The 24,022-nt window shown below is 47.4% G+C and overlaps 1 protein-coding gene across 17 annotated transcripts in view; it reads right to left on the reverse strand.

Annotated features, from left to right (window-relative positions):
• CACNA1D (calcium voltage-gated channel subunit alpha1 D) overlaps window positions 1–24,022 on the reverse strand; it is a 319,765-nt gene that overhangs the window by 55,051 nt on the left and 240,692 nt on the right. For all 17 annotated transcript variants that reach the window (XM_037743584.1, XM_037743321.1, XM_037741086.1 and 14 more), the window contains 10 exons: window positions 23,233–23,362; window positions 18,422–18,481; window positions 15,669–15,775; window positions 13,936–14,023; window positions 13,048–13,155; window positions 12,905–12,957; window positions 11,321–11,467; window positions 9,350–9,551; window positions 7,026–7,184; window positions 5,250–5,360 (listed from right to left, as the gene is read on the reverse strand). In XM_037743584.1, coding sequence (XP_037599512.1) covers window positions 5,250–5,360; window positions 7,026–7,184; window positions 9,350–9,551; window positions 11,321–11,467; window positions 12,905–12,957; window positions 13,048–13,155; window positions 13,936–14,023; window positions 15,669–15,775; window positions 18,422–18,481; window positions 23,233–23,362 — 1,165 coding nt within the window. The remainder of the gene's footprint in view (window positions 1–5,249; window positions 5,361–7,025; window positions 7,185–9,349; window positions 9,552–11,320; window positions 11,468–12,904; window positions 12,958–13,047; window positions 13,156–13,935; window positions 14,024–15,668; window positions 15,776–18,421; window positions 18,482–23,232; window positions 23,363–24,022) is intronic.

Here is a 24,022-nt window from a genome sequence, read left to right on the forward strand (position 1 = left end):
CTCTGGAAATTTAAAATCATAAACCAGACTAAAGTGGGCCTCAGAGTCAGGAAGCACCATTATTTCGAAGAACACTATTCTTGCCATCCATCAATGGTTGTTTCCTGCCAGACAGTGAGCTCCCGGAAGGAGACTCTTCTTATTAGTGGCCTCTTGCCAGGATATGGCACAGGGCGAGGGGCAACGTTTGTGGAATGGTTGCAAATGGGAAATAAGAGAAGTGACCCAAGTCCAGATCCCTTTTGCTGTCTGGCTTCACCCTCATCTGCAGATCGGAAGAAGACTGTATCAATAATGTGCCTTTTGTCATTGACCATGGCAGCCAGATCACCTACCCATTTCTGGCAGGGATTATTTGGGTAGCATTTGACCCAAGTGATAACCCAAAGTGCCAACTTTTGGTAGAAACTATGCCTGACAGCTTTCTAACTAGCAAAAGCCTTTCCAAAGGTAAGTGGGGGAATAAAGGAAGATGTGCTCCACTCTGCTTTACCCAGACACCCAGATTTTGTCTTACCTCGCTTTTCATATTTATTTTACGAAACAAATGAAACCCTGCCACCCTGTGTCCCCTAACATCTCCTCCCCTGCAGTGAGATGGCAGTGAGAGGGCCTCTTCTATCACGGAGGCTCCCAGCACAGGGTTTCCCTCTGTCCCCCTACCCCCTCCTGGCTAGCAGAGGCTGAATCATCTCATCTCCCATGGCCTTGGATCATTTCCCTCTAAATACGCTCTCTTAGGGAGCAGGTGATAGAAAAGCAGGTATCGTCTCACGCCCAGAAGCTGCACTTCCAGGATCATCCCTTTATTCCTTTCTTCATTCCACCAATCTTACTTAGCTACCACCAGGAAGCAGGCATCATGTGAAGCACTGCAGAGCCAGAGACAGAAGACTCAGCCTGAGACCTCAAACAGCTGCTCACCAGAGAACAGAGAGGCAGACATAGAATTGTGTTGATAACGATGGTACATAGTACACCCCCAACAGATGCAGGCGCAGAGGAGACAGCTGGCTCTGGGTGGGCTGGTGAGGATGGTGTCTCAGAGGAGATAACATTTTCCGCAGGTCTCAAGGATAACAAGGAGGAAGCAGGGCTTCCAGACAGAGGTACATGGGCAGGGAAAGGTCTGGCATGCCAACACTCAGGGATGGGGTGGGGAAGAAGAAATGGCAGGGAAGGCATGGCAGGAAATGAGGCAGAAATATGCACAGGCCAGTGATTCATGGAGGACTTTGAATATTCAGCTAAGGAAATCACATATGCTTTCTCAAGCAATAGGTGGCCACTGCCAGAATCACTGCAAGAGTGACCTGGTCAGCTTTGGGCTAACAAAGGGAGTAGGGGCAAGGGCTGAGGCCAGAGGCAGGCAGGGAGATCATTTTAAAGGCAGGCAGGCATAGTAGCTCAGGAGAGAGGAGGGTAGTGCAGGTCCGCATGCCGCAGAGGCGGCCACTGAACCTCTGGCATGTATGCACCTTACAAGGCAAGAAGAGAACCAGGAGAGGGCTCTGGGAAACTTCGATGACAAAAGGACAGGATGGATCCCAACAAGAAGCCCAATGTAAAGTTCTAAGGACAATAATATTTGGTTTCAAGTATTATTTGCCATTAAAAAGGAATCTCCTAGAATAGATGTAGTCATGAAGAATTGAAAAAAAAAAAAAACCAGTATCAAATTTTCTCTCCAGCAGGTGGAACAGGTACTCTAGGAAGATCATGAAGAAGCTGTCCTCCTGCAACAGACCCTGGAGCAGGGAACAGAGCCCTCGAAAGCAGATGGGATGGGAGGACCCAGTGCCCATCCTGCATCAGCTCTGCACAGCAGCATGAGGACAGCACCAAAATACTTCCTTCTTTTCCCAAACCTAATTTCTCCTTACTTTTTTCAGCCCAAGTAGCTATGAGTATAAATTAGTATATTTTCAGGATAGAATCAAGATCAAAACGCTTTAAGGACTAAAATGGGAACAAACTATGGCTCACTGGAGAAGGCTGGTAACTGCAGCAAGCAGCCTGCCCTAGACCAAAGCCTGGACGAAACGCCAGGTAAGTCACATCCCACAAAGGGGGAATCTCAGACAGACTAGGCTCTTCTTGCTCCACAGAAGTGCTCTCTATACCTGCTGTAGCCAGGACTTTGAAAAAGGCCCCTCTTAGTCACTCTTCCTCCTTGCACCAAGAGAACTTGTTGGAAAATTCCAGTAGCTGGAGGGAAAGGCTAGGAGAATGGGGCTTGTGTCTCACCTAAACCAGGGCCTACTTTTGAAAACCCTACAGAGGCCCGGTTGATCCCAAGTTGAAAGCATAACCTAGGCTGCACCAGGTCAATGCCCAGCTGGTGGACTTTCCCTTTGGGAACCCACAACCAGTTAAATCACCTGCTTGCTCTTTCCAAATGCTTTTGCACTTTGGCTCCTAACCGTTTTCCACTCTTGCCTGACCGGTGCTCCAAAACACCTCCTTCCATGCGGTGAGATGGCCTCTTCCATGGCAGAGGCTCCCAGTGCTGGGTTTCCTCCCTCTGTCCCCCTCCCACCTTCCACCTGGCCAGCAGAGGCTGGGTCACCTCATCTCCCATGGCCTTGGGCATTTCCCTCTAAAGATGCTCTCTTAGGCGGCCCAGTTTCTCCATCAGGCTCCCTTATATAAGGAAATATAAGAAATCTGACCTTAAATATAAGGAATCTGACCTTAAGTCCTTAAGGTCAGATTTCTCAACTTTCTTTAACCCTTCCCTCTCAAAATGCCTTCTCATCTACCAGTAAGGATTTTGTCTTACCTCACTTTCTATATTTATGTTATGAAACAACCGAAACCCTGCCACCCTGTGTACCATAACAGAGATGCTAACAAGTCCTCCCAGCCTGACTCGGTGGAGAACCCTGCTGTGAGGGACCCTGTTACAAAGCTCCTCCCATGAGACAAAGGCTCTCCTGAGATGAGGCTGGGGTCCCATGTGGCCACCTCCTCAGAATATTCCTCCTTCTGCAGCCTTAGCAACCTTGCTCCTCAGTCCGACTACCTCACTGACCAGGAGGGAGGAGGCCTCCCTGGCTTCTTTGTGAAAGACCACTTGCCTGAGCTGGGCTTATGAACACCAAAGAGAACAAGAATAAAAGGGCAGAAAAATTTTAAGGAGAGCATTGCTTCTTGGTGAACTGATTCTCTCCCAATCATCCAGGCACATGGTATAAACTCAACCTCCCCTGGCCTGGGGGAATGCGGTGACAGTGCTCCTCAAATGTGGAGATGCTGCTGCTACTGTCGCAACCGTTCTCCCAATTGTAATGTGAGGTCTGCTGCTATGAAGATAACCTGCTGAGTAAAACGACAAGCAGCACAGTTTCTAGCGGAAATCAACTATTTAGAAACTCCGATCAGTACTGATTATAACTTAGCTACTCATTTCCCGTTGGTATCACTCGTCTGTTCACACGCCACTGAACTCTCCTCCTAGGTTTGGAGATGTTCTGGGCGACTGTCGGCCTACCGGACGGTGTACTACTGAGCTGTCAATGCACCGGCCTGCTGAAGGGAACGAGCACACTTATGCACACACACACGCTCACAGACATACACACACACCATGGGTGAGTGCGCTTTCTCTTCAACCTGGAACAACTTTCAAATGCTTCAGAGCTTAATCACCTGGCAAGGAAAAACATGGCCCAGGTATATGGGAAATGTTCCACAGAGAGGTTCCATGTTGCATTTCTCAAGTACCTTCGATGTTCTTACTTTGCAACCTTTTCTTCCATCAGTCCAGACAAATATTGTTCAAAGAAGTAAAGGTGAGAGGGAAGCAAACCAAAATCTCAAAGAAAATTAAGATGAATTTGGAAAAGGAGGAAATGTTTATGTATGTAGATATGGACAAGTCACAGGAGATAATAACATCTGGCCATGCATAAGGTGCCAAATTTGACCCCACTGCAATCACCCCAATTAATCACTTACAAATGTCCTTTCTTTTTGGTCCACAAAGATCTGATAAAGATTGCATAGAGATTAATTCAAATTAAAGAAAGGAACAGTTTGGAATTAGAATATCATGTAACCGTGGAGTATGTGAAACCATCCATTTCATAATCCATGTCTAACTTAATTAAATCAGTGTCATCAGATACCTTACACACAGATAACTAACTGGGTCACAGAACTCGGTCATCTCTAACTCTGAGAGTTTTGTACTGGGGAAGAAACTGAGAGCCAAATATCCCACATTTCAGCTTGATATGGCTCCTCTGTCTAGGGTTTTAGAATGAGGGGACGTCCTTGCTTGATGATGATGAGGGTTAGGGTAGGGGTGGGTAGGAGCAGGGGTGGCCAACAGTCTGCAGAGTGTGGAGCTATACGCCAGGCACTCTGTTAAGCAGTGCATATATGGGAACTCTTCACTCCTCATGACAACCGCATGAAACGGCACTCTTCACATCCTCATTTAATGGGTGAGGAAGTTGAGGCACAGAGAAGTAAGGAACTTGTTTCAGCTATAAGTGCCAGAGCAGAGGTTTGAATCCAGTTCAGTTCCACAGCTGTGCAATTTGACACTGATCTACACTGCCTCTTATTCCGGCAGCCACTTGAATAAAAAAGACAACTGGGGAACTGAATTCACTCCCTCCCAACGGGGACACAACACGCTGAGTGTCCCCTTTGGGAGGGGACACTCAGCACAGCTGAACACATTTCATGTTTTATTTTGTGTTAAAGCCAAGTGAGATTTTTCTAAATTAGCAAACAAAAGATGGTACGGCTGTGAAAGGTCTGCAGCTAGCACCAGAACTTTCCTCAAAGGGTAAAAAGGATGCTGTAGACGAAGCACAAACAAAACCAAAGTCTTTAGACATCTGAAAGTATAATCAGGGTCAAGTTCTTTCTGATGGGTTAATGTTTAAATATTTTCGCCAGTGCTCAAGTAATGATGCAGGTTTCCCTGACACAGCATGATATGTACTATTCTAAAAACAGAAAACTGGCTTTCAAAATAATCTCCAGTTTACAGATTCCCAACTCTAGGTCCCTTCTTTTGTTTCTCAGAATTGTTTTCATGAGGTTTTGTTTTTGCAGATTCATTTTCCCGTATGTACACCCAGGCCTTAATCAGATTTTAATGTTCTCAGGTGGTAACCCAGTTAGCGGCCAGAACAATTTAGCCTAATTCAGTAACATAAGAGTAACAGGAAGTGGGTACTTCTCCAGGGTGACTCAGCAACAGAGTTTGAAAAGTGGGTTCTGCAACTCACCTTAGGCTTAAATGCAATGACTTTCAAAACCATCTCGACGGTGAACACCCCGGTGAAGACCATGTTCAGAATGTCCATGGCGTCATTGAACATCTTGGACTGCTCATAGTGCTATGGATGAAGACAGAGGGGCCATTCTCAGAGCCTCGGCCATCTCACATGCTTGCACATGGAGGCTCCCAGCCCTCTGTGCCCCTGCGGGCATCCTCCACAGCCCAGCACCCTCGCCCGGCAATTCTGCGGGCATTGCAAGGTCACGTGGTGAACTCCCACAAAGTGCAGGGGGTCTGTGACAAGATGAGGATGATTGAATGATGAAGTGGGAAACATATCCATTTCCTCTGCTCAGGATAAAGGGAATTCACCCTTTCTTCTGGCAGGGCTTTATGTTCAGGGCCTTGACCAGAGCACAATGCAGATACCACCAAACTGTCTATGAATAAAGGTAGAATTTGGTTAGGGATAAATTTTATGCCATGTAGGTTTATGTTGAATAAATGGCAGTGTTTTCTTGACTTTACACTTTTCCCTACATCAGCACATGGTCCTTTTCATTAAAAAAGAACTCTTAGATAAAGCAAAAGGCCAGAAAATTTATCCCTATCTTTAGACCTACTGTCCAGACAGCACTGAGAGCTGGTTTGATGTGCTGGAGTTCTTAAGGTCAGTGCAAAAGCTGGCTCTACACCTTGGTCTTTGCTTCCTGTTCTCATGCAGTATCTACTAGGCAATGTAATTTTTGAAAACATTCACTGTTAATACCACACTATAATCTGACTTGGCCAATTAAAGTGAATTGCATTTCTTGCCCTTACTGAAATAAGAAGTAGCTGTAACTCACGTCAAACTTAACACTTCATCAACTGGAAAATTCCCCCACTGCCATGCTGAGAGCCACTTGAGGACAGGAGTGTGACTTATGTTTTGTTTTCCAACATTGAGTGTTACTCTGTGACAAGCCCAGATCAAAACGTCTGAGAGGGCTGGGGGCAGTGGCTCATACCTGTAATCCCAGCACTCTGGGAAGCTGAGACAGCAGATCACCTGAGGTCAGGAGTTCAAGACCAGCCTGGCCAACATGGTGAAACCCCGCCTCTACTAAAAATACAAAACTTAGCCAGGCGTGGTGGCACATGCCTGTAATCTCAGCTACTCAGAAGGCTGAAGCATGAGAATTGCTTGAACCCAGGAGGTAGAGGCTGCAGTGAGCTGAGATCGCGCCACTGCATTCCAGCCTGGGCTACAGAGTAAGACTCAGTCTCAAAAACAAAAATAAACAAAAATAAAAAAGAAAGTGTCTGAGGGGAATTATCTATAGCATAAACCTTATATCAAAGGTAGATGTGACATATTTCCCCATTTTACCAATAAAGAAAGCAAGGCCTGGGGAATTAAAGCAACTTTTCCCAAGTCACAGAAAAATCAGCGTAAAATCAGAATTGAAACAGCTGTCTATCTCCAGAGTTATAGTCCTCAGCCACTACCTGGCCACAGGAGGCCCATGGTAACTGTTTCTAGAATTGAGCCCCACTGCCAGGCTCCATGGAAATGTTACCTGCCATTGTGCTGTACAGATAATTTCTTCAACAAAAGAATGAGCTGAAACTCCTACCGTGACAACTGTTAGCCAGAATGGAACTCTGGCCAACCTATAGCCCAGACTCATCAGAAAAATCAAATCCCTCCTGTGAGGGGCAGCATTCCACCCTCAGCATTTGGGGCATGGGGCTGTGCGGAATGCCCAGACTTGATCCCCACAGCTGTCTCCATTTTTACCTGCATGGCCAAGCAGAGTGTGTTGAGCATGATGAGGACAAACATCATGTATTCGAAAGGCGAAGAGTTCACCACGTACCAGAACTTGTACTGGTAGGGGTTTTTGGGGATGTATCTCCGCAAGGGACGTGCTTTCAAGGCGTATTCAACACACTGACGCTGCAACAGCAGAAAAGGGCAGAAATGGGGTTCGGAGCACTTCCAGGGAAGGAGGACCCCATGGTCATCTGCTCTGAAAGAGCTCACCCTGCAGCTCATGGGAAGGGGCCATGGACAGTGGTGAAAACGATTACGAGTGACCCCCCTCCTGGCACCGGCACCACTCTTGAGTCACCGAGGGCCCTGCCTCCATTACCTTGTCTGACCCTCCCAGCAACCTCAGGGTAAGTTGGGTACCTATCCACGTGGCTTCCATTTTGCCTACTAAAAACCGAGGCTCAGAGCTTTTAGCTGTCTTTCTTGAGGCCCTGCAGTGCATACACAAGCAGAGGAGTGAGGACTGGGTCTAGGCCTTGTCACTGCCTTTCCTCTACATCGTGCCTATAGAGGATCTACAGGTGGATCATGCCTACAGTTCCTGTGCTGTCCTCCAGGAAAGGAAGCCAAGTAACCACAGGAACAGAAACTTACAGGAACTAGAGCGGCTGGCTGACTCCCCGAGACTAGTAGCCTCTTGGCTGCTCCCGGACGGATCCACACAAGATACCCCTCAGGAGCCAGAATATGTTAACAATAAACATCTTATGGGGTGCTGTCTACATGTCCATCGGGGAGCTTCTGGGGCTGGGGAGCTTGTTGTGTTCATTTCAGATTTTCTAGGATGTGGTCAGTAGTGACAGCTGGATTGAACATAGGTTGGGGCCCAGCTGGAGCACTGTCTTTCTCACTTACTCTGGGCAGTAGAGCTGGTCCACCCTCTACAGCAGACCCAGAGGAAGCCTCGGGCCCCAAGAGCCCTCAGCTCAGCATTGAGACCCTAGACCTACTCTTCTACTTTGACTCTGGATGCAGACTTTGGACAAGCTCCCTGTATGTGGGACCCAGTGCTGCTCTGACCTCACGTGCTGACTCCAGGGACCCCCGATTTGAGTCTGCGCTGGACCTCAGAGGCTGACACACTTACAGCGCTGACTGTGCATGGCTGGCCTGGGCCTTGCCCCAACACTCGTCTTCCTTGGGTGAGCAAACAGCCAGGCTAGACCTCTCCCGGACAGTCACTGGTGGAGTCTGCAGGGACACCCTGACAACTCAAAGGAAAATCTTCCTGCAAACCAGGTAAGCATGTCCTCGCATTTCCCCCAGTGGGCAGGGCCAGCTGTGCAACAGACTGTTTTGCTGTGCTAGGGCCACTTCCCCTCAGGAAGCCTAGGCTACAGATCATTCTTGCTTGCGATGTCATCATCGAAACTGAGATGCTACTGATAGAGGACCTGGGGATACTCCCAGAACAGAATCTCAATCTTGTCGACTCTTTCAGGGCTGAAAGGAATGTCTAAAGAGCAGTTCTTTAATGGCCTCGATTTAGAGATGAGGGATCAAGCCCCTGTGGGTTCACAGTGCAGGTGCAGGAAGACAGCTCAGAGCACAGGGCTCCCTCCCCTCACCACATCACCAGAGTAAAAGGCTCCTACTTCTACCAGATTGGCTAAAACATGGTGCCAGATCAAGAATGATGCCAGTATAATCTTAGTCCCAAATTCAAAGTTACTGACTCCCCTGGGGTGGTATAGGATATTTCCCTCTAAGTCAGCAGTTCTCAATAAGGGGCAACTTTGCCCCCCAAAAGACATTTGGCAATGTCTGGAGGCATTTTGATTACTGCTACCGGGGCAGAGGAACCACTGGCATCTAAGAGGTAAAAGCCAGGGATGCTGCTTAACAGCCTAAAAAGCCCAGGAAACACAACCAAGAACCACCCAGCCTGAAATGCTAGTAGCACCAAGGATAGTAAACTCTACCCTAACTGGCTTTAAACACTCTCTCCCAGTATGGACTGTGAGTGTCTGTGTGAGTGGCCACAGCACCCCAACTAAGATTCTGAGCCACCACTAGTGGGTCATGACCATGGTAGGTGGCGTAAGCACTCTGATTTCATACCACCAGGTCCGGGGATGGATTTCATGATTACAAAGTCTCATATGTATCTGGAAACCTAACAGTAGTGATGACTCAGACGGGCGGAGGGTGTGCTCAGAACAGGGTCACAGCCCCAGGGACAGACAGTATGTGGGCACCCTTCTCTGGGCATGGGGTACATCAGTCAAAAAAGGAGGTCCTCCGCTCCTGATCAAGGGACAGAAGCCCAAACAGTGTGTGACTTTAACCTGATTTTTGTCCAGCTCACAGTTCTTATACTCTTTTTCTCCTTGCTCCTGAAATGTCACGATGACAAAGCCCACAAAGATATTCATCATGAAGAAGGCCACAATGATGATGTAGATGATGAAGAAGATGGAGATCTCCACGCGGTGGTTGTAGACTGGGCCGACGTTCTCCCCGTTCGAGTCGATGGCCTTATACAGCAACCTAGAGACAGAAAAACTAAGTTAGGACCTGCCAAGCCCCTCAGCCCAAGCGGCCCAGCCCACTGCCTTCCCAAGTCTTTCCTCTCCTGAACTCCTCTCAGGAGCACTTGCTGCGCACCCACCCCAGGGCCACTGGACATAGCCAGGTCTCTCCCTCAGCCTCAGACCCAGATGGCCAGCACCGAGAGGAGGGGGCACCTGGGATATCATCATCGAGGGACTGTGCTGAGGACCTGAAAATCCAAAGATTTCACAAATATTCTAAAATGCCTCTTTCTATTCAGAGAGGAAGAGTATCACATGTAAGACACCGGAGGAAGTGAAAACTACACACACTGGCAAGTTAATAAGTGACCAACCAGAGTGTTTCCAAAGAGCTAAGGGTGCTTCCCCAAATGGAGATATGAGCTAAAATTAAAGATATGCCTGTCGGAAATCTGAACAGGAAGAGGGGGATTACTGTCACACCCTCAAGGTCCACTGATACGCCCCATTCGGATGCAGATTCAACACTTCTGCAGGCCCAGCCCATGTGCAGACTAGACGTTTTCACAGCCTCTCCCTTAATCCTTACATCCATCTGGGATGGCAGACTTTACTGTCATCCCCATCATACAAATATTCAGGGAGGGATCAAAGTGCCACTGTCACACTCCTTGGGGGCAGAGCCAGGAGCTGAGCCAGTTCCTCCAAGCCCCAAGTCCCAGGTTTGCTCCTTTCTCCTCAGCTCCCATCATAAGTTGCTCAAACACAGTGTTCAAAGCCTGACACTACAGCCAGTGCCTGCACACAGTGAAGGGCCTCACTCCATGCCTCTGTTCTCCCGGGATTAAATCCCTAATGGACAAGCCCCATCTGACTGTCTATCCCACAGGAGCTCCTGAAAATCTCCCTGACTCTTATACACACTCCAAGAGCTCTGCTGGCCTGCAAGTCCCAGCCTGTCAGCCTCCTGCAGCTCATCTATGCAAGGGGACCGGGCATCCAGGACTCTAGGCGTGTTTGCACACTGATGGCAGGAGTTGGGGGTGGGAGCTACAGACGCAGACAGCAACAGGAAGGTGCAGAGGATTCTCCCTTTTGAATTTGACCTTCTCCTTACCTGCTTTTTTAATTTTACTCATCAACATCCTAGCCACTCTTCGGGACCCTGTTCTGCACATCTAGAATACACCAGACCTCCTGCCTGGTTTGACCACTTGACACTGATTAGATTTGGGCGTGAGGGGAGGAAACATGTTTAGACACTGTGTGGGGAGACACACGCCTCTGTGCAGCATGGTCTGTAAGTGAGTGAATGAGTGGCTCCATACAACAGATGGCACAACAGCAACTGTCTGCACCTGGCACATATTAGTATGAAGAAGGAAGGAAGGAGGGAAGGAGGGAAGGAGGGAAGAAGGGAGTGAAGGAGGGAGGGAAGGAGGGAAGGGTTTGGGACACCATCCAGACCCTCTTTGGGAACAGCAGATGGCAGTTTTATTGACATGGCTACCAGTGGGAGTTCACAAGACTGAGGCCTCTCACGCCTCCCTGCTCCCTCCCGGAGATGCTGCCTGGCACCTCTACTATCTCCTCTTCACCAATCATCTGCCTATGCAGAAAGAGGCCCGGTGGGTCAACAAGTGATTAAGAAGTGGCCCAAGGTTAAAAACCCACAGGGCAAGCCTGCAACACTGGAGAACAGAAATGGAACTGACTCCAGGAGAGAGGGCTCAGCCCTGGGCATGCAGGCGCCTCCCCAGAAGACTGTGTGCTCCCTGTACTTACGCAGGCCAGCCCTCAAACGTGGAGACCGTGAAGAGCGCCATCATAGCAGAGAGGACGTTGTCAAAGTTGAAATCACTGTTTTGCCAGATCCGCTCGCGGACCACAGGGCTGTCAACATCCCCATCCTTGTAGAGGATGAAAAGACCCCTGGAGAGGAAAACAGGTGTGGGTCGTCTGGCTTCACACATGACAGGTGGAAGCGGCATAAAGTTGGTCACACTACCCCGATCCCAACTCAAGGCAGGTCAGGCTCAGTCCGCCAGCCAGTCACACAGCTGAGTGTAACACCGGCGCTGTTTCTCCTCTCCTTGCCCTTCATTTAATCTATTTTATGGCTCAAATAACCATTGAATAACTACCAGTGCAATGTGTATTCTCCAGAGCAGCCAGCTGGACACAGGGCATCCATTCATTGGTTGATAAAAGCCACAGCATGGTGACTGCATCTCATACACAATGGGCTTGAGGCGTGCTCTGAAGGATCCAAGCTCGGCCACAGAGAACTCTGTAAGTTCTGGGAAACAAGCCCACGTATATTCTTCCTGCATTTTAGTTTTAATCAAATCCCTTTCTCTTCTTACAAATGACACTCCCAATTTTCTTTCCAAAAGAATTCCATTATTTCTGGCAAATTATTTCTCATAGAACTTCATTTCTGGAAGGAACCCAAGAGATAAAGCACAATGTCTTTATTTTACAAATGAAGACACAGAGCCTTCGAGAGAGAAAGGACAGGGTCCCCACGCCACTGCTAGGCTGCTCACCTCCAGGGCCGTCATGCACCCCACAGCCTGCGTGAACGGTGCCTCTGGAGGTGCAGAGACACAGCCAAATTGCAATTGCTCTCTGACTGCACCTTCTGCTTAAAAGAAACCCCAAACCAATGTAAGCACACAGTCGACCAGAGCCCAGTCAGTTACATCTTCAATGGGTGGAGAGACACAGGCCTCTGCAGAGCCTGAACCTTTAGGCAATGGCTTCCATGAATGCCTTCATGGTCACTGGACATCCTGGAATGGGAGGCATGAGTATTTCCCACCTTGTCTCCCCTCCGCCAGTTCTTGTCTATGGAAGTATGGCCAAGATGTAGGTAATAGGAACCAGGAGAAAGGAAATCTGGAAAATGCATCAGAAGAGGGAGCCAGCTCCCAAACACCAGGGAGCTGAGTTTCAAGTTCTGATTTGGGGGAAATCATCCATGTGGCTGCCATGGAAGCTATTTGGGGCATTTCATAATTGTCATTTAAGGGTTCCCCCAACTCCCGCCATTTATACATTCTCTACCACAAAAGCCATCTATCCCTTCTTTTGGGATGACAAAAGTTTGGAATTAGATAGAGGTGTGGGTTGCACAACAATGCCACTGATACTCTATGCTGAGGAACTGTATACTGAAAACGGTTGATTTTTATATTATGTGAATTTCACCTCAATGAAAAACGAACACCATCTATCCACCCACAGGCTGAGCACACAGTCCTGTTTTATTTCATGAGAAAAACTTCTGAAGTGCCAACATGTGTGAATCCTTGAAGTCTTCTATTTGCTCTTCCAAGTTCATCACTCCACACTCAGGGCGCTCACCTGCATTCTTCAGGGTTACTTTTGGCTTCATCCGTACAGCGATAGAACTTCCCCTGGGTAGAGAACAGACAAGCAGTCAAATCAGTGCAGCCTCTCCTTAAAGAAATCCACCTGGGCTTTCTGCTCAGAGGCAGTTCCTCTACCTTGAACAACTGGACTCCGATACAGGCAAACATGAACTGGAGGAGGGTGGTGACGATCATGATGTTGCCGATGGTCCGGATAGCCACGAAGACGCACTGGACCACGTGCTGTGGAGAGGGCAGAGGGGCGTGACTCTCCTTCATGATTTTGGCCTCGAGGTGAGCTAACAGCAGCCGAGAGTTTCTATGTTGGCTGGGTGCAGTGGCTCACACCTGGAATCCCAGCACTTTGGGAGGCTGAGGCTGGTGCATCACTTGAGGTCAGGAGTTTGAGACCAGCCTGGCCAACATGGTGAAAATCCATCTCTACTAAAAATACAAAAATTAGCCAGGTGTGGTGACAGGTGCCTGTTACCCCAGCTACTTGGGAGGCTGAGGCAGGGGAATTGCTTGAACCCAGGAGGTGGAGGATGCAGTGAGCCAAGATCACGCCACTGCACTCCAGCCCGGGTGACAGAGCAAGACTCCGTTTCAAAAAAAAAAAAAAAAGAAAAAGAAATGCCACAGGTACATGTGCAGTGCTGCCTAGCACATGAACACAAAGGGTTCCCACTCCGTAAATGACTGAGGAAAATAGAAACCCAGTAGTCTTTTATATACAGTCTGCATGAAAACCAAAAAACGAAACACAAAGAACTACCAATAAAAAGGTAATAAATGGACAATAATTATAAAGAAAAATATCTTCAATTACCAAAAATAAAGAAAATAAATCATAATTTTAAAAATGCCATTAGCACTTGGCACAGGTGGCTGAATTGGTTAGAAAGGTCCTTATAACCCACTTTAAAAATCCATCAGGCCTCAGCTCATCTTTGCCCAGAAGAGCTAGTAATTACAGCCAACCCCAACAAAAGCCAGCCCAGCCTGGAGGAGAGGAATCAAAACCTTAAGTCCTTTTGCTCTGTTGATGGCCCTGAGGGGCCTCAGGACCCTTAAGACCCTCAGAATCTTCACAACGGAGATGGCACTGGATCTAAGGAAGGAGCACAAAGACGGCAGGCAGAGCGTGTTATAAACAGGCAGGATGCCTTTAGATTCACCATTTCACTGGAGCTTCGCTTTAGTATCCCTACACGGTTAGCACGGGATCCATGTGGTATTGAGCCGCTCTCTCTCCACAACTCACAGGCAATCTCTCCTCCCCACCCACACTAGGCAGCACCTCCCAGGCCCAGCCTGTGGCGCTCACAAAGGCTCTGACAGGTGCACAGCTGACCTAGGCAGAGACACTACTCATGAACTCGCTTTGTTCTTTCCACTCACTATCAACGCAAGGTAGTTGGCTTTTAGGCTTCACATGCTGTTTGTTCTTGTTTAAGGTTGGAGGCCTGCTACAGCACTTTGGCACCAGGGCTTCTCTGGCCTTCAAGGAGCTCAGAGTCTGGTGGAGAGATGGGCAATCCCAATTCAGTGTGGCACATGACGTGGTAAATGCAGTGTGCTCAGCCAGGGGAGCACAACCTGCGGGGGCAGTGGGGGAACCTAGGAAGGACTCCGGGGTGGGGTAGGTGATAGCCAGGTGAGTCCCAAAGGAGGAGCAGGGGTTAGCTAGGATAATAGGGAGGGGGCTCTCGTGTGAGGGAGCAGCACGTGCAAGGATGCGACACAAGAGAATGCAGCTTTCTGTCGCACCCCAGATGGCTGAGTGTGGCCAGAGCACAACTCAGGAAGAAGTGGGCAGGGCTGCAGCTGGAGAGAACAGGAACAGCCTGGGTGCTCATAGGAGCTACAAACATGTTAATGCAAATAGCCCTCTAAGCTATGACCACAGGGCTCCCTCAGTGAGAGGCGAGGAGGATAACACAGAGGGCTGTTTCAGGCAGAGGTTCTTGGTCTTCCAAGGAAGGTAGGTCTTTTCTATTTCTCTTTAGCTTAGAGGGCATGTGTGTGCAGGTGTGCTCACATGGGGGATACTCTATGTTCAGCACCTGAACAGAAGTGCTCACAGGTCAGTAGGAAAGCAAGGCCACACCTGATGCTCTATTGGGGCCTCTGCCCCACACCTCTGGGGATGGCAGGCAGTACTCAGCAATGGCTGTCCCCACTAGAAATCCCCAAATGCCATGGAAAAGACCTAGAGCCCTGACTTTCAGTATTGGCTCCCTCTTAGCTGAAAAATTCCAGAGGCCAACTAAAAGGTCCTAGCAGGTTCTATATCCTGAAAATCAAAGGAAGTTCTCGACCCAAGCTGGAAGGACTGAGAGGCCACCTGGCCCCAGCCCCTCCTATATAAAAGGGGAACAGGGTTTCTGAGAAAGGGTACCCTCAAGGCCCTGGGATCAGCCTTTGGAGGAACCAGAACTAGTATCTGGCTTACCTCCCTCCTAGTCAAGACTTCTTTCACCTCAGTTGAAAGCAAATTTCACAAAGAAAAATAAGCTCAACATAGCAGCAGGGGGACACACACACACACACACACACACACACACACACACACAATAAAACAAAATAAGAAAACATGATTGTCCCAATGCTTTCTGAAATGGGAGCAAATTAAATAAACCTATATAACTAAATATAATCATGAAAATGATGCCCAGCCTTTATCAATTATGTTGAAAGTCCATACATACACCATTCAGCCCAACGGCTCTGGGTAGATACCCCAGAATACTTACTGAATCCCAAATGACACCAGAGACACCCCGACCACCAACATATCCAGCAAATTGAAGTAGTTCCTGCAGAAGGCCCCTTTGTGGAGGAAAGCTCCAAAGGTTGTCATCTAGAAGCAGAATCATGGGTGATTTACCATTTTTTGTCTCCAGAAGAAAAGAAACCTGGGCTCTTTACAAAATCCTGAGGAAAGTATGACTTCATTAACAAGTACACATTAGGAATCAAGTGTAAACCAATGGGCTGAGCCACTGGATAATTTGTTCAAACAAAAATTAAAAAGGGGCAGCTTATTTTGGATACATTTTAAAAGACGAAACCAATTTAGCCTTTCTTGCAGAGAACATAGGTTTCAAATATGAATACACTGTTGGCATGTCCAAAGAGCCTGTCTCAAGAAAGGCTCCACATGACTACATTCGTCAAACGTTTAAGAGCTGCCCAGACAGCCCATTTCCTCACAAAGCACAGGTTCTGGCCTCTCTGAGGCCGTGGTAGAGCCTACCTTGTTTCAATGAAGCCTTCCCAGTGTAGGGGTGAATTCAGGCCTCCCAGCCTCTAGGTACCTACATCACTTTTCCACGTAGATCCCTTATTGTTCCTAATGGTCTTTAACGGCACATCCATCTTAAACAGCTCCACAAAGTCTGATTACATGTGGCTGGTGTGGCCAGGAAGCCAGGCCTGAGCTAGTCTCACGGCTCTGTGCTCACCTGCCACATGCACCTGCAGCACTTACTGTGGGTGCTCCAGTGAGATATCTATTGGTGATGGAAAAAGAGTTTAGTTCCCCAAAGTAAAAATAGCAAAATACATAGAGCTCACTATTTATTTTGAAACAAGAAAGGTTGGAGAAGGCTCAGATAAGTACAGTATGAGAGGTGGGGGTGAAAAACATTACATTGGACCTCATGAAATCGCCAGTATTCAACCCTTTTTGACCTACAAAAATGGCATTTTCATAGGGCTTAACCAAATAAGCAAACGGCCTTCCAAATCTCCCCAAGGCCACCAGGAGCCATCATCTCAGATGTTAGACACTTCTTGGTGAGTCTCCATTTTCTGAATCCTTCTTGTTTTAGCTTATTTTCCATTCTCTAAAATACTTTCAAAATGAATCATGGCTCAGAAGATTTAGGTCAGTGAAGCAGTTCTTCAGAAATTAAAAAGTGACAATCATTTTTTTCCTTTTAAATAATCCTGTGTCTAAGTTTCCCCAAAGCCTAGGAGTAACTACATTCATTTAACAACCTAAAAATGTGGAGAGTAAAATAAAACCTCAATTAACCAGGCTACAGACTAAGTAGAACATTTCTCCCATTCACATTGAAAAGAAGTCAAATTCTAAAACTAAGAAGCTGAGGCAGAAGCTGAGCCAGTGAGTGTTCCGGCAGTGCCCCTCCGACCCCCACCACTGTGCATTCTGCATCCACAGGCCCTCCCATGGAGGCCCCGTCAACAAGAGCTGGTCACGGCCCACTGCACGCCTCTGACTTAGGAGAACTGTCAACCAAACTCATTGGATTAAAGGCAGGAAAATGAACTCAAAATTTTAGAAGGTTTTTAAGAAAGGTATAAACAGAAGTTGGTTGGCTTCATGCTGTTTCATGAACCAAAAAATAAAACGCCAACCTCAAAAAACTAACATTCCCTGATGACATTAATTGAGGTTTCATTTTATGTATGATTCTGTAAAGAGCCCAAGTTCCCCAGTAGTCCAATACAAAATACACTGTGCCTGAGTTGCACACACAAAAATCCCCCAATGGCTTAAAACCGTGGTTGAAAGTCTTCATTTTCCAGCTTGTTTCCCTGCTAGGAGATGGCTGCCCTGACAGTTCTCATGGGCCTTGTTCTCCCAGAACCACAATCACCGATGCCCTGTGGTCCTTGGCCAGTTTTAGAAATTTTCTTGGAGCTCTGCTGTGGTCTCCAGCACTTTAAGCACATAAGGAATGGGCTCCCCATGGAGCAGCCTTCAGTCAGTACACAAACCACATGCAGCAATGGCAGCTGTTAGCTCATGCATGGGCAGTACATTTAGGTCACCTGGGCCAAAGGGCCCTCCTCTTGTGTAAATGTAAGCCCATCCATTAAAACAGACAGAAAATACCTTAACACAAATAGACCAAAGTCATCTTGCAAATCCTATTGCAAGAAAATAGTGTGTTACTATTTTAGGCCCCCAAAAGCATAATGCAGTCAGAGAAATGAAAAGGGAGACATCCTCTTCATAGGATAAATGCTTTTCCTCTGACTTTGATGTCAGAAATGGTGGAAAAAAGTTCACACAAAGTGATATATCTGTTATCAGTGAACAAAGTTCAGAGGGTATTTTTTTTAAAGGAGCAAAATGTAATTCTCAACCACTATCATAAAGCCAAAGTAGCTCCTACATGCATTCAAAGGTTAAAAAGGAAGAGCAAAAACAAGTTGGAATGGTCACAGGAAAAAAAAAAATCCTTTGTTTTAAAAAAAAAAAAAAAAAAAAAAAAAAAAAAAAAAAAAAAAAAAAAAAAAAAAAAAAAAAAAAAAGGTCAAAAGCACTTCACGCCTCTGTCCTGTGTCTCACACACAGGAGCAGCCCTTAAACACACTGTCAGGTAACCTGTTACCTTTAAAATGATCTCAAATGCAAAAGTACCAGTGAAGACATAGTCTGCGTAACCTAGTATCTGGAAGGCAAAGAAAGAAGTGCAACTATTATTGCTACAGCTGCTGTGGAGTATGTGAAGATCAAGGAAAAAGCCATTACCTTCAACAGGATCTCAACAGTAAAGATGGCTGTGAAGGCATAGTCAAAGTAACCCAGTATCTGCAAGGCACAACATGTTGGAGTGAGAAAAGGCATTCAGACAAACTCTGACAACTGCATGCTCACGGGTAGAAACCCCCCATGCAGTTGGAGACCCATCCTCCCAGAAAAACCCTGCCATTGTGGAGGTAAGTGCAGAGCCGCTGGTAAATGCCCACTCTGGTCAATTACATCATTCCCAAAGAGCGTTTGACAATCCCAACCTCCTTTAACCACTCACCCCGACTTGCTTCCCAGTCTTGTGTCTTGGACAGGCAGAGGCTGATTTCTAAGAGTGCTTTGTTAACAAGCTTTTCTCATCAGAGAGCATTACATCTACAAATGACTTGTGGCACCAGGTAAATTAAACGCTTATACACATTTTGGATTTTTAATCGCATTTCTAGCTGAAGTATGTTGCCCTCCATCTGAACATCCAATGGGTGGAGAAGCATAATGATGGCAGTGACATCCATCAGAGCCAGTAGCTTCCACATGTTCCCTTAAATTCCAGCCTGTGCAATCAGGGTGTCATCACCCTTCCCCATCCATGCGCTAAGTCTGCAAGGGAGGGTTTTACAGACTGCCTTCCTCCTGCCCATTGTTCTGCATCTAACACTGCTCTCTCTAAACTCAGGTGGTTTTTTAAACCTTGCTGGGCCTACTCAAATAACAGACTGACTTGGCCTTTGAATTTTCAGTCCAGGCAACTCTATCCGCATTTGTGCCAATACCATCTATCATCCCATCAACCAAGGTCTGCTAGCCCTTTCTGGGGTCCCTGCTTCTCCTCAGAGCTGTGAAGGCAAGTGGGCCAGCGGCAAGAAGTCTGACCACCAAGAAAGCTACTCACAGGGAGCTTCCTTCTGGCCACAGCACCCTTATCTGCAAAGGTGAGCTGGTCTTTGCCATTAATCTTCATGACAACTGTGATCTATGGTTTTGAAAGAACTGGAGAGAGCAGGGCTGGAAGGGACTGTGGAGACCACCTAGGCCTAATTCTTTAGCAGATATTAGAGGAGGTGGGAGCAGGGAATGGACACACGCACAGGCCAAGCAGCCAGTCACAGTTACTGCCGGGCAAGGAGTAGGCCTGGGGGATGCCAGTGGAGAGCCACCAGGCTGAGCTGTTGTAGGTACGGGAGTCACCTGGGGGCTGTGTCACAATAAGTTGAGGACCTCTGCTTCAAGCCCAGTCTCTCTCTTCAGAGGGTATTCATTTTCCAAACTGTTTCTGGTTTTGGACTTATACATTCTATGTGAGCACTCCTGTGTAACTGAGTTTCTTGGCCAGGCTATGAAAGGTATCTTCCAGGGCACTACCAGGCCTCTGCCACCTTCTCCTTACTCCTTCCTGGGTCACAGTGGGAATATTAATGTGGGAAGCATCTAGTAGTCCAGAAAGAAGTCACACTAGCCTGCAAGTCTATGAGGCAACCTGGCGCCCAGGGCAGAAGTTGAGATTTAAGCTGTTTTTGTCCTCACTCTGCTTGCATTCTCTCTCTTTTTTAAACTAAGAATTCAGCTAAGGTTAAAAAACATACAAAACACTGCAGAATCTCAAAAGCAATATACATACACATATGTACATCTGTTTAAGCAGAAAGATAACATTTTTGGTTTGAGTAAGGCAGCAGGGAAATAAACTTACGGAGAAGCAATTGTAATTAAAAAGAAGACATGAAGCCCCCATGTAAATTAACCCCTTGTCAATGTGTATTCTAGACTAGCTCCTGACCTAGTTTGTCACCTAATGCTTTTTTTTTTTCTCCCAAACACAGCCCTCCTTTTTTTATGATGGAATGAAATGACACAGAGTTCTTTCTTCTATTGGGGCATCTAGACCAACTCTCTAACAAAAACCCTAAACTGTGAGGACAGATCGAGAAGGGCCCAGTGCCTTCCTCTTTACACTGAAACTAACAAGCACCCTGGGGAAAGCACTTTTTCCCTTCACATCAGCGTGTGTGTTTCATACATCTGATAGATGGGGCTTGCCAGGCTCCAGAAATGGGAAGCAGCATCATGAGGCTTGGATGTTCTGACAGAGTCCTAGGGGCACAGATCTGCTGGTGTGTCTTAACCCTAAAATCTCTAACAATCTGATGCTCAGAGAAAGGCACCCACCAGCATGCCAGGGACACCTGATGAGCTTGCACACTCGCCGGCCTCCCTCTGCTGGTCAGGTTTCTTGGTAATAACCTGAAACTGCACAATAATACCTAGGATTGAGCATCAACGGGTTGCTGCTTCTAGCTGTCTTGCCTTTGAATGATCCTCAGTGCTGAGTAAGCTGCACAGTTAAGGAGGGGCTGCTGAGGCAAGAACCAATTTAGGTTCAAGTTTCCTTCCAACATAGACGTAGTGGGCGGGCACCATCCCTAAGCTACAAAACTGATGACTAGCAGAAAACCCTTGAATTGCTCGTATTTTTGTCTGTTTGTCTGAGACAGAGTTTCACTCTTGTCACTGAGGCTGGAGTGCAATGGCGAGATCTCAGCTCACTGCAACCTCTACCTCCCGGATTCAAGCAATTCTCCTGCCTCAGCCTCCTGCGTAACTGGGATTATAGGTGCACACCACCACGCCCATCTAATTTTTGTTTTTTTAGTAGAGACGGAGTTTCACGATGTTGGCCAGGCTGGTCTTGAACTCCTGACCTCAAGTGATCCGCCTGACTCAGCCTCCCAAAGTACAGGATTACAGGTGTGAGCCTGCACACCCGGCGCCCTCAGCTTGTTTTCTCAGTATAGTCCGTATCCATGAGGGATTGTTCCCAGGACCCTCTCATACCCCCAGATCTCAAGTCTCTGATATAAAATGGTGTAGTGTTTGCATATAATCTATGCACATCCTCCTGTAGACCTTAGATCATCTTTGGATTTCATGCCATGCAAATTGTTTAGAAAAAATCTGCACAAATTCAGTACATTTTCTCCCCCACGTATTTTTTTTTCTTTTCTTTCATTAGATAGAGCATCACTTATTCTCTTGCCCAGGCTGGAGTACAGTGGTGCGATCTTGGCTCACTGCTGCAACCTCTGTCTCCAGGGTTCAAGTGATTCTTATGCCTCAGCCTCCCAAGTAGTTGGGACTACAGGTGTGTACCACCACTCCTGGATAATTTTTTTTTTGTATTTTTAGTAGAGGTAAGGTTCCACCATGTTGGTCAGGCTGGTCTCAAACTCCCGACCTCAAGTGATCCACCTGCCTTGGCCTCCCAAAGTGCTGCGATTACAGGTGTGAGCCGCCATGGCTGGCCACTCCCAAATATTTTCTATCTGTGGTTGATTGAATCCTTGGATGCCAAACCCATGGAGACAGAGAGTTAACTGAATAACCACCTTTGCCACACCAAAATCTAGAGTTCTTGTTGTTTGTTTGCTTTTTTATAGACAGAGTCTCGCTGTCACCTAGGCCAGAATACAGTGGTGTGAACACAGCTCCCTGCAGGCTCAGCCTCCTGTGCTCAAGCAATCCTCCTGCCTCCCAAGTAGCAGGGACAGGCATGCACCACCATGAGTGGCTAATTTTTAAATTTTTATATAGATGGGGTCTCACTATGTTGCCTAGATTAGTCTTGAACTCCTGGGCTCAAGTGATTCTATTGCCTTGGCCTCCCAAAATGCTGGGATTATAGGTATGAGCCACCACGTCCAGCCAATTAATAATTCTTTGTGTATTCCTAATTCTGCCAATGAAAAGTAATATTGTAAACAGCCAAGTTAACATGCTTAAGGATCAAAGTGGCTCTGCCTGGTGCACTCTTGAAGTTATTCAAACTTAATATTCGCTCTCTGGGGCCAAGGTCAGCACTTTCTTTGGAAATACTTGTGAAATATGTAACATAACCACATATTTTATAATAAATCTTCCCAGAGAAGAAACGTTTTCACATTCATTATATATTCTTTTTTTTTTTTTTTTTTTCCTTTTAGACAAAGTCTCACTGTGTCACTGAGGCTAGACTGCAGTGGTGTAAACATGGCTCACTGCAGCTTCGACCTCCTGGGTCCCAGTGATTCTCCTCCCTCAGCCTCCTAACTAGCTTGGACTGCAGGTGTGTGCTATCACATTCAGCAATTTTTTTTTATTTTTTGTAGAGATTTGAGGTCTCGCTACGTTGCCCAGGCCAGTCTTGAACTCCCGTCCTTAAGTGATCCTCCCCCTCAATCTCTCAAAGCACTGGAATTACAGGTGTGAGGCATTGCACCTGGCCTAGAGTTCTCCTCCACTGAACACCTCAACTCGACATCCCATCGTCTCCTAAGTTGTAGTTCTCCTCAGTCATGGAGCCGGGCAGCTTGGTTTATTTACGTCTACATGACACAGGAATCTTGCCCCCAACCCTGAATGAGAGAGCCTGGGCATGTGGCATGTCTGGCTTGAATTCTGCTTCCTCCCTGCCATGTGCTTCCACGAGGCATGAATCTCAAAACTGGGGTGAGTATGAACCTGCGCAGGGAGGGAAAGGAGGACTTAAATATTGGCAGCAGGGAACAAACAGGAGGAGAAGCAGACTCCCTGAATTCACTGACAGTTCCTGCAGAGTATTTAAGATGAAGTTCTAAATTAATGATGCCATTCAGATTTACCCAGCTAAAACACAAGCTCCATGGCACTTACAAACCGGAAACACCCAACTCCCCCAGGTGAAGGAAAGACCTACTCTAGCCCTCACCCTGAGGGCCTCCACAGCTCCCATCTCCACAGTGGTCTCTGCCTGAGAGAGGCCAGTGCCATCCCAGAGCGAGCCCCACCCAGGGACTTACTGTGTTCCGGAAGGAGTGGCTGCGGATGGGGTCCTCTGCGGCCAGTGCAGCGCTGCTCAGCATGATGAAGACGAGGATGAGATTGGTGAAGATGTGGTGGTTGATGAGCTTGTGGCAGCCCACACGGATCCTGCAGGGAAAAGCCGCTGCTTGGAAACGGTCCCAGATGGAGTGGAACGCACTGTGTCCTTAAGAGTGTGGGGCCACTGCAGCAGGATGCCAGGCAGAGGGCAACTGTCTGCTGTGCCACCCATGCACCCTGCCTGGCACACCTGAGCGACCTGTCCATCAGCCCCATGAAGCCCACCAAGAGCAGCCCCTTTGGACTATGCATGGTGTGTCAACTCTGTGCTGGGGGCGCCACACAGACCACTCTACTGAGTTCTTCAAAGTGGAGCTTGTCTTCCTAAAGATGGGGAAACTGAGGCTTACTAAGAGAATTCTAAAGTGACATTAGTAAGGACCAGGGGGAGACGTGATCCAGGTCTATATGACTGAAGTTTTTCCACCATGACAGGAAGCTCGTCTGCTTATCCTCCCTGACCAAGAGGGTACACTGAGGCCAGACCTGCCCTTGACAGTTCACGCAGAATGAGATGAATCCTGTGCTTGTCCTATCTGCAGATTCTGTAATAAATGTTATTTTTTAAAATTTTGGAGATGACCCACAAGCAGCCCTCAGAAAGTGAAGGTTGTGAACACACAAGGATCTCATGGCCCAGCATGACAGTTCTCACCAAGTCCTGTGGTCTCGTGAAGCAAAGGGGGACAGCTCATGCCCGACACCTGG

Source organism: Cebus imitator, unplaced genomic scaffold (assembly GCF_001604975.1).
Source record: "Cebus imitator isolate Cc_AM_T3 unplaced genomic scaffold, Cebus_imitator-1.0 Scaffold0, whole genome shotgun sequence".
Lineage (NCBI taxonomy): Eukaryota > Metazoa > Chordata > Mammalia > Primates > Cebidae > Cebus > Cebus imitator.